The sequence below is a fragment of the Onychomys torridus genome, chromosome 13 (genome assembly GCF_903995425.1).
Source record: "Onychomys torridus chromosome 13, mOncTor1.1, whole genome shotgun sequence".
NCBI lineage: Eukaryota > Metazoa > Chordata > Mammalia > Rodentia > Cricetidae > Onychomys > Onychomys torridus.
Genome location: NC_050455.1, coordinates 26,859,869 through 26,870,983, shown reverse-complemented (window position 1 = coordinate 26,870,983; position 11,115 = coordinate 26,859,869). Strand labels below are relative to the sequence as shown.

At 39.9% G+C, this 11,115-nt stretch overlaps 1 protein-coding gene across 1 annotated transcript; it reads right to left on the bottom strand.

The window, feature by feature from the left end:
* Positions 1-227: 227 nt before the first annotated feature.
* Positions 228-6,788, bottom strand: LOC118594901 (protocadherin beta-6-like). Its single transcript, XM_036205157.1, has 2 exons — positions 3,976-6,788; positions 228-2,322 (listed from the first exon to the last, which is right to left on the bottom strand). Exons 1-2 carry the CDS (start codon positions 6,260-6,262, stop codon positions 2,255-2,257), a joined length of 2,355 nt encoding a protein of 784 aa, XP_036061050.1. The 5' UTR covers positions 6,263-6,788; the 3' UTR covers positions 228-2,254.
* Between the last annotated feature and the right edge of the window lie 4,327 nt (positions 6,789-11,115).

Genomic DNA, 11,115 nt, shown 5'->3' with positions numbered 1-11,115 from the left:
ATGACTTACTAATGTTTATAAAAGTTTCTTAATGGTTTTCTGTAGGTTGATAGCTCATTTCTTTTTGTTGTTGAATAATAATCCCTTATGTGAGTCCCCACAGAGACAAAGGGCTGTAGAATTCCCTGGGACTAGACTTACAGGTGGTTTTGTTGGGACCCAAACCTGGAATCACTGGAAAAACAGCAAGTGGCCTTAACCACTGAGACATCTCTCAACCTCTATTTTCCACTGTTTAAAAAAGATTTGTTTTTATTTATTTTGTATTTTGTGCATGTGAATAAATATCATGAGAGTTGGAATGTCCTTGAAGAGGGTGTTGGATCCCTGAGAGCTGGAGTAATGGCAGTTGTGGTTTCCATGACAATGGGTGAGTGCTGAAACCCGAATTCAATCCACTTGCTCTTAAACACTGAGCCATCTCTTCAAGACTTCAATTTTTCTGTATTTATTTTAGGTATTTCATATTGACATACATTACATCTGCTAATTCTGTATTCCTTTATTTCCATGAAGCTTTACCATTTATATAGTTTTATGACACATGTATTTTTTGTTATGCAATTGACTTTGAGTCTTAAATATCAATTGTCTTTCTATTTATTTGCTCAATTGTTGCTTGTTTCAAAAGTATTAAACACTTTATTTTAATGACCTGGTTATTTTATTCTAAAACATGCATCTTCTAGGTCATTGTGTTTTGTTCTCCTCTGGTTTTCTTTATATTATTCAGTTTTGTGACATGTACCTACTGACTGCTGGTACTTATGTAAAATCTGTCCAAATCAAGATACTACTATCCTCTTCCAGGAAAGGCTTGCCCTTTGCCCTTAACCTGAGACAGCACTGTCTTGTTCAATCACTCCAATCCAAACAGGTACTAAACTTGGTCAAGCTTCTTTGAATTCTTACAAGCATAGCGTTTTGGCAAATTCCAAGTTACAGACATGAATTTTCTACATCGACTCCGCTAGGCCAGTCCCAATCTGAAGTCTTTGTTCGTTGTGCAAAATCTCATTCTGCCTTCAGAGAGTTTTAGAGTTACGTTTTTAGTCTTCTTTCCTGGGCTGCTGAGTTAACAAGTGATCTTGGCAGGAAAACTGGCCCTGAGCTCAGGTTTTCCTTTCTATCAGAGACTACTCAATAAAGGTGTCTGTATCAAGAACCTGTTGGCCATTCTTTAAGCAAACTGAGTAGGATTCATTTCTCATATTAGTGATTTCCTGTTGCACTGAAGAGATAACTTCTCACATTTAGTCTGTTTTTACAGTTGTTTTCTGGTGTCAGAGAATCTATCTAAGTTGGAGGGGAATTCTACTAAACACATGCATAATCTATAACTTTGTATTTTAAAACACATGACTTTTTGTGACTTTTGATCATGAAGGAAGAGGTGAATATTTTTTCTCCCTAATGCTAGGGAGACTGAACCTAGGGATTTGTACCTATTAGGCAAATGTCCTACTGTTGAGCTACAACAGCAGATCTTAGCTCCTAACAGTTCAGGCTGGTATTCTGAGTAGATACCACACCAGAAGAGGCATCTTGTCACATTATTGACAAGCTGTTAGAGTTATCTGCCTTTTTAAGTCATATATGTTTGTTTGTATTTACTGTGTTTCACAAAAACCTCTTTCTCACTTCAACTTTAAAACCGAATAACCAAAAATTACATTCCAAGGATAAGGAATGGTCATCAATTTTCTTTTTATGTATCACTTCATCCTTAGGGGAGGAGACATTAATTCAGGGAAAGATGCAAATATTTAAACTCCATATGACACTTGAGATTTAAAAAGAAACAAAGGGTAAACATTATCAATGTGTATGCATTATGTACATGCATAAAAATTCATAAGGAAATCCATTGCTTTGTACAATGAATATGTACTAGCTAAAGAGTAAAACATAAAGATAATATATTATAAATCAAGCTCTTCAATTGTTCATACTCTGCCAAAATTTCAATAAAGTTTTCTTGCAGTTATAGCCATATGAATTTACCTAGTTAGCAATCACATAATAGGCTTACTTGACTCGCTGACTATAAGTAAATTTAATTCAGGTAAATTATTAGAGTTCAATTAAAAACCAATAATTTTTTATATTATACAATAGTCAGCATAATTGAAAAATAAAATTTACAGACACTATTTTAAGGTTACACCAAATAACAATTCCGGTGATAGTTTTAAATATCACAAAAGAATTGTTTTGTTTTCCATTTCTACAAAACAATATAAAGCAAAAATGATCAGAACTGATAACCAGAATCAAACAGAATATTGAAATCTGCAGAGTCTTTTGATAGGTGAGGAGAAGCTGCAGGAAAACCAAAGGAAACATAGGTATCAATATAAACCAGAACAGGGCCACAGTGAACAGCATGCTTAGATGCTCAAGTCTCTGAGTATGGTATCTGATACCATGTTATCAATTTCTAGGATAAAACAGGGAGGATTTTGGCTCACAGTTCAAGATGACCCCAAGAGAGGGAAGGTGAAAGACAGGAGCTTGGGCAACTGGTCACACTGTATCTCCAGGCAGGAAGAAGAGAGCAATGGACACATGTGCTCAGCCAAGTTCTCCTCAACATACAGTCCAGGATCCCAGCACAGGGAATGGTGCCACCCACAATGGTCTTCCCACCTCAATTATCCTAAGCAGGATAATTCTCCATGGTAAGATGGTTCTAGATCTCATGTTCACAACTGAGATTAACACAAAACCACAAAAGCTCCATGAACACTTTTATTTCTGGAACAATAAGATAAAACTAGACCATCAAAAGTCTTGGTTCTTTGAGGATGTCACTGGTTTCTTCTGTTACCCAGATTAGTTTTCAAACAGTATTGAGTCAAGCAAAGATTTAACAGGTGTGGCTTTTTTCTGTCTGTTTCTTTTTCCTGCTTGGAAGTGTACCCAGGCCTTGGCATGCATGCTTGGTCTATCACTGATTATACTCTTACTCTGAAACAGTTTTGTTTAGTGAAAGAGATGACAAATTAACAATAAGGTTATCCCTTTAATATCTATAAATGAGATTGTTAAAATTAGTATTTAAGGAACAGTGTGCTAGGTATATGGCGGACAAATAACACAGACAACCTCTAGCATGTGTGGTTCACATAAGAAGAAAAAGGATCACAATTACAGTGTCTTATTATTTTAATAAGTGGATGTTTATAATTTGAAGACAAATATGCGAATTGTTAGGCTTTTGGCTACTCAGGGTAACTATGAGCAACTTCAGCTGTGAGTGAGGATCACTATCAGAATACATGGTTAGCAGGTATGAGGTCCTATATTTAATATCCAATGACAATAAAATAAAGTTAAAAGTATGTAAACACTTTGGCCATAAAAACTTGAAATTATCTGGTAAAAATAATAAAGCAGCTGGCATTTGGGAACTTGAGAGAGAAGATGGATGTCTATCAGTTTGAGGCCACCCTGGTCTACATAATGAGTTCTAGGACAGCCAGAGCTACATACAGAGACACTATATGTCAAGAACAAAACAGCAAACAAAAACCAAAAAACAAAAAACAACCAACCCACCCACCCACCCACCCAACCAACCAACCAAACAAACAAAACCCCAAAACTGGTTAACTAAAATGCTTGTAATTGTTGTGCAATACTTGAGCTAAAGTAAAATATAAGTTGAAATTGTGTTCTTAATATTCACCACACCTGAAACTTCTAAGTACAGAAGATGCCAAGAAAGTAAGAAAAAATATATCAGTAATAGAGGACATGCATATGCTTTGATTATAAAGTTAATATTTAGAGAAAAAGATTCACTTTCTTAAGAGAACCATATTGCTAGAGATTTACCAAAAATAAATTGACTGAGCCAAACACAAAGTTAACTGAATACAAAGCTATCCCTGCAGTGGGGACTTTCCTTAATTTCTCTCCCAGCATCCTGAAACAAGTTGGGGATAATGGGTTTGAGGAATTTGAACTCACCTGTCCCAGAGTCTCCCCTCAGGCACACCTCATACTGGTAGCTCTGAGACAAGGTCCCAGTGCCACTGACATCCACCAGGTGGCCAGGAAAGTGTCCCTCAGGTACAGAGCAGCCACCCAGAGAGGCCGCCCTGGCCCTCTTGCACAGCCTCACCCCCACGAACAGCAGCACAGACAAGAGGAAGATAGAAGACACAGAAGCCAAGGCAATGACCAGGTACAGAGTGAGCAAATCATCATTGTCGTGTGCGGGGTCGCGCGCCACCTCTGGCAGAGGCAGGTAGGGCTGAGAGAAGCCATCCACCAGCAGCACATGCAGAGTGACACTGGCAGATCTTGGAGGATCACCATTGTCCTTGACCAGCAGCAGCAGCCTGTGCTTGGGAGCCTCGCGCTCACTCAGCAGCCTGGAGGTGCACACCTCGCCATTGTGTGCCCACACGCTGAACAGCCCGGGCTCAGTGGCCTTGAGCAGCTGGAAGGACAGCCAGGCGTTCTGTCCAGAGTCGCGGTCCACTGCCACCACCTTGGTGACCAGGTATCCAGGCTCTGCCGCCCTGGGCAGCAGCTCTGTGCAGGGTGCAGAGGCGTTCTGCAGCGGGTAGAGCACGAAGGGGTCATTGTCGTTGGCGTCCAGCACCAGCACACGCACCAGCGCCTGGCTGCTGAGTGCAGGAGAGCCTTGGTCTGTGGCGCCCACATGGAACTCGAAGGTCTGCAGGGCCTCATAGTCCAGCGCCCTGAGCGCGAACAGTTGCCCATTGTCGGCATTGATGGAGATGAGCGAGTCCAGGGCCAGCTGCGGGTCTTGGGTGGGCAGCAGCGAGTAGGTGATGTGAGCATTGGAGCCTGAGTCTGAGTCTGTGGCGCTGATGGTGCCTATGTGCAGGGCGGGGCTGTTGTTCTCCTGGACAAACAGGGTGTAGGTGGTTTGTGTGAAGGTGGGAGCATTGTCGTTGACATCAGACACATGAACTGTTATGGTGTGCTGGGTTGTGAGCCTGGGTGTGCCCATGTCAGTGACTGTGATGGTGATGTTGTACTCAGCTCTGCTTTCTCTGTCCAGTGGCCCCTCTGTCACTAAAGTGTAATAGTTCTCGAATGTGGGTTTCAAAAGAAACGGGAGATCATTCTGAATAGAACACACCATCCTTCCATTGTCCCCAGAATCTGGGTCAGAAACACGGAAAACAGCAACTACAGCTTCAGGAGCATTTTCTGGGATTGATGTAGTGAGTGAAGATATGGTGAGTTTAGGGGCATTGTCATTCACATCTACCACCACAACAAGGACACTGCATTTTCCTGAAAAGCCACCACTGTCTGTGGCTACAATTTCCACGTTATAATAAGTTGTTGCCTCAAAGTCCAATAAGCTTTTAAGACGAATTTCTCCTGTGACCTCATCTATTACAAATGGTTGAGAAACTCCACCACCTGGAAATAGAGAGTAGGCTACTTTCCCATGTATCCCAGCATCTAAATCCCTGGCAGAGACCGTCAAAACTACGGCATCAAGGGGGCTGTTCTCAGGGACCTGAACCTCATAGAGCGACTGTACAAACTGGGGGGCATTGTCATTGATGTCCACGACTTCAATGCAAACTGTAGTGGTCCCAGACCTGGGTGGAGACCCACCATCCACAGCAGTGAGGGTTAAAGTGAGCTCAGGCTGCTCCTCCCTGTCCAGGGTTCTGTCTAGCACCAGCTCAGGGTATTTCCTGCCATCAGTGAGACTCTGAGTAACCACATGGAAATGGAGGTTGGGGCTGACTGTGTAGTTCTGAACAGCATTGCTCCCTGTGTCAGAGTCCTGAGCTGCCTTCAGAGGAAACACAGTCCCTGGCTGGGCACTCTCAGGGATTTTTAGGAGCATTTCCCTGTGAGGGAATTCTGGAGAGTGGTCGTTTATGTCTGTGATCTGCAGGTCAGTTTGGAAGAACTGCACAGGGTTTTCCAGAATGAGTTGGAAGTGCAGCACACAGGGGTCTGTCATCCCACACAGCTCCTCACGATCTGGTTTTTCCATCAAGAACAAATTCCCGGTCTCTGCATCCAGCTGCAAGAGCTCTTTGTCTCTCTTGTGATGGATTCTTGCTCCTCTGGTGGCCATTTCCCCCACCTTGAGCCCCAGATCTTTTGCCAGGTTAGCCACCAAGTAGCCACTGTCTGTTTCTTCTGGCATGGAATATCTAATCGCCTCAGTGTCAGCCTCCCACAATAGCACCAATATAGTAAGAAAAATGACTTGCCTTTTCTCTGGTGTTTTTGCTTGAGCTGTCTCCATTGTTCAGATTCTGTCCAGAGGGCGCTGCTTCTTCAAGTCGGTTTCAATCCACTTAGATAAGGTTTGGTGAAATAACCTAGAATTAAATTTTCTTTATCGCTTTGTTGTTCCCGGGGATATCTCCCCTAGATCACACTTAAATACCTTCTCCTTCTGGGGAGCAGACAGCGTTCTGATTTTCAGATTACTCTTTAGCTTCCTGGGCATCTGCAGAGCCCTTCATTTTTACTCTTAGTCAACAGCGCCACCACGCGTCCATTTTCACAGTTGCATATTGTTCTCTCTTCCCAATTCTGACCCTACTTTTGAGGTACAGCTGTATCCTCTATCTAGTTCATGTCAGCTCTTAAGTATTAGTGGTGCTAAGCATACCTCTGCTGAGCTACAATTAAAGTATATTTATCATATAGTACATTGATACGGTATAGTAATCTTAATAAAATTCTCTCGAGAAGGTGGAAAATCTTTTTATGGGCTTAAAAAGTATTAAATTGAATGGTATTTAATTAATTTTATACAGAAAAGTTGAATTTTATACAATTTAATTTTTTAAATATAGAACATACGTTCAGAAGGGACACAATAGGAACATTTTCCATGATTAATATGTTTCTATAAGCAGAAACTAAAGGAAAACTAAAATGTACACTATCATACCATGTTCCTCTCTCCATTATTTTGTGACCAACTCTCTCTACAAAAACAGCATATTGACTGTTATCATTGCACATTATTCTATATTTGTTATAACATTTATGAAATGTTTTTGTATAGTATTTCTCTCTTGTGCTGGTTGTTGGTCATTCAACATTGACTTTGTGAAGCTGATATGTGTCAAGTTGTTCTAACTGGTTTTCTTCTCATTGTTTTATATTACTCCTCTGGAGAAGTGTGCCTTGATTCATTGAGTCTACCCCTGGTGGCGAACTATGTTAGTTTTCAGTTTTGAACTCATTAAAGAGCAATACTATGAACATTACTGTATATGCCATTTTGCTATAATATGTATGTATTTTGAATACTTGGATTACTGAGCATTTAAATGTGATAATTGAGATTTAGCCTAGATTGTAAGTTTTTTAAAAATCAAAAATATAGTTTTCCTGTTCCAACCATGGTGGCATGTAATCCCAGCCATGGTGAGTCACAGAAGGGAGGTTTTAAGTTCAAAGGCAGTGCATTCTAAAGGATGGAGACATCTCAATTGTAGACCCCTTGTCTGGCATACTCAAGATTGATTCACAGCACAGTAAAACTTAAGCAAAAAGCAATAGAATGGGAGTTCCAGTTGCTTTATGGTCTTGTCAACATTTTCTGTTATCATTTCAGTTTTAACTACTCTATTGAGCAAGTGATGATACCATAGTATAAATTTAATTAGTATTTCTCTGGTGATAATGAAATTATCTACATTTTCACATGGTTTTTTTCATTATGATATGTTTTTTGAAAGCAGTATTCGGGTCTTTTATATAATTTCCTATTGGAACATTTGCCTGCAGAAATAATCTTGTGAAGACAAGGCACAGTGGTGCATGACTGAAGGCATCCCAGCACTTGGGAGTCAGAGGAAGACAGATCTCTGTGAGTTCGATGTCAACCTGGTCTACATAGTGAGTTTCAGGACAGCCAGAGCTACAAAGTAAGACTCTATCTAAAAAGATAGAGGAAGAGAGAAAGACAGATGGAGAGAGAGAGTGGGGGGGGGGAGGGAGGGAGGGAGAATGCTGTGTACTCTGAGTGTAACCCTTTTCCAGATATATGTATTGCAAATTTCATATGCATGGGAAAATTATTAGAAGCCACAGAAATTTTCCATATTCTCTTGGCCACAAATATACACAGCCTTCCATGCTGCTAATACCCTAAAGTTGTACATTTGCTATCTTTGATAAACCTATATTAACATATCTTTTTTGTTTGTTTGTTTTTTTGAGACAAAGTAACTCTGTGTAGCCCTGGCTGTCCTGGAACTCATTCTGTAGGCCAGTCTGTCCTTAAAAATCAAGGATCCTCCTGCCTCTGTCTCTAGTGCTGGGATTAAAGGACTGCACCCAGTAACACATCTTTTGTTTGTTTGTTTTTGTTTTTGTTTTCAAGACATGGTTTCATTGTGTAGCTCTGGCTATCCTGAAACTTATTCTGTAGACCAGGCTGGCCTTGGCCTCACAGAGATCCACTTGCCTCTGCCTTCTAAGTGCTGGGATTAAAGGTGTGTGCCACCATGACCAGCTTGCTAACAGATCTTTTAAAAACGGGATTTATTTTTATTTTACTCATGTGTACACCTGTGTGAGTGTATGTCAATCGTATGTAGGTGCATGTGGGTGTCAGAAGAGGGTGCTAGATTCCCTGGAGCTGGGATTGACATGCTGTCCAATGTAGGTGCTGGGAACTGAACTCAGTCATTTGGAAGTACACTAAGTGCTCTTATCCTGTGAGCAATTTCTCTAGTCTCCATTTTCACATCTTTATCACCAAACCGAAATTGTAGACTAGGTTTTCCTTTTGGTGTTGTATGTTCTGTAGCTTTGGGCAACTTATCATGGTGTGTCCATACTGTCAGAGTATCAAATAGAGTAAACTCTTGACCTCCAAATCCTTTAAATCTATGTATTTCTCCCTGCCTCTCCTGAAATCAGGAAATCACTGATGTTTTTACTGTCACTATAGCCATTGCCTTTTCCAAAATGCCATGTAGGAATCAAAGATCATGGAAACTTCAGCTTGTCTTACTCCACTTACTACATGCACTCAAGTTTTTGCAAGGCCTCTTCATGAGGCAACAGCCCTTTTTTATGTTAAACATTTCATTTTCTGCTTCTACCACAATGCATTTATCCATTGACCTACTGAGGAATCTCCATTACTTTAAGTTTTGACATTTACGAATGAAGTTTCCAGAAGCATTCATGCTCATATTTTTGGGTGGATGCACTTTCAGTTCCTTTGCATGAGTACTATGGAATGTGATTACTGGATGACATAGTAAGAATATACTCAATGTTGCAAGACACTACCCAACTGTCTTCCAAAGTTATCATTCCCATCACCCAAGAATCAGAGTTCCTGGTGCTCCACACCCTCCTATGCATTTGATGATGTTGGTGTTCTGCAATTTGGACATTCTAATAGCTGTGTTGTGGTGTCTCGGTATTATTTGAATTAGCATTTCTTGAAAGACATACAATTTGTAATTGTTTTTTCACACTTATTGACCATCTGTGTGTCTTGTCTGCTAATGTGTCTTAGAGCGTTTTTTTATGTGCCACCGGTTTTTGTTGTTGTTGAGTCTTTAGAATCCTGTGTATTGTACACAGCCATCCTTTCTAGAATATGTCATTTGGGAGCCTTTCTCCAATCTATAGTCTGACTTTTCATTTTCTTCATAGGATGTTTTGCAGAAGAAAAGATTGAGTTATTGACATTATCAGTTCTTGTTCCATGGACTATGCCTTGGTTGTAGTAACTTTAATTTTATCCTCTTTATTTATTTTATTTATTTTTTAAATTTATTATATTTGCATTTTAATTTTACATATCAGCCATGGGTTCCACTGTCCTCCCGCCCCCACCCCCACCTTCCCCCCATCCCCTCCCCTCCATTCCCATCTTCTCCAGGGCCAAGACTCCCCTGGGGATTCAATTCAACCTGGTGGATTCGGTACAGGCAGGTCCAGTCCCCTCCTTCCAGGCTGAGCAAAGTGTCCCTGTGTAAGCCCCAGGTTCCAAACAGCCAGCTCATGCACTAAGGCTAGGTCCAGGTCCCACTGCCTGGGTGCCTCCCAAAAATTAAAATTATATTGTTTGTATTTCCACATGACATATATATTAAGAAAAAACCTGAAATGCTTATGATTTTATTGTTTTTATAAAATGATTGGGGGAGAACTTGATTTTCACCTGCTGAATCTTTTAGTTTGTGACTATTGCATATTACTCAATTCATTTAGATTTAGCTTTTTCCAAAAAATCCTGTATAGCTTTCTATGCAATAGTGGTATGGCCAGGATGTTTTTAGATATTTTACATTTTGAAACTATTTTAAAGGCTAGTTAAACTTTTTTGATTTTCTATTCTTTTCTTACTTCAGTTTTGGGAAATAATAGTTTAAATGATGATTTACAAGTTTTCAACTTTATTGGTACAAATTTGTTTAGAACATCAACCCTGCATGTTTTTGAGTCATTGTCTCTCTATGTAGCCTTGACTGTCCTAGAACTCGCTATGGAGACCAGGCTGGCCTCAGACTTACCCACCTGCCTCTGCCTCTGTCTTTCAAGATCTGGGATTAAAGGCGTGTGCTACTGTCCCTGCCTCTTTCATTTTAAAGAGACCTTTAGGATCACAAGGTGCTGTTTTACCTTTTTTCTTGATTCATTTAAGAATTTTCAATACTATTATCATTAGAAAAACCCACTGTGGACTCATTTCCTTTCTTGAATACTTATCCTCTATTCATTCAGTGCCTCACGTGTGTGGGCTCCATCCGCCCTCTTTTTTAAAAAAAAAAAAAATATGTATTTGATTTTCTGTTCCACTTTTAACTTCCCGAAATCAAAGCCTTGTCATTTTTCTAATACGTGCAATTAAGATTTTTAAGTTTCCAAGTTTCATTGTGATATGTTAGTGTGTATTTTGCATTTTAAAACAAGCTCTCTGGCTACATAGCCTAGGTTGGCTTTGAACATAAAGTCTGCTTCCATCACTTAAGTTCCAACATTTCTGTTCTTAATTTTTACCTTGTGGAAAATATTAGGAATTTCTGTTCTAAGTCATCTTTAAGTCATATTTGCTATCATTTAAGTTTGAAGCATTTCTGAATTTTTTTTTATGTTTTACATATCCATAGT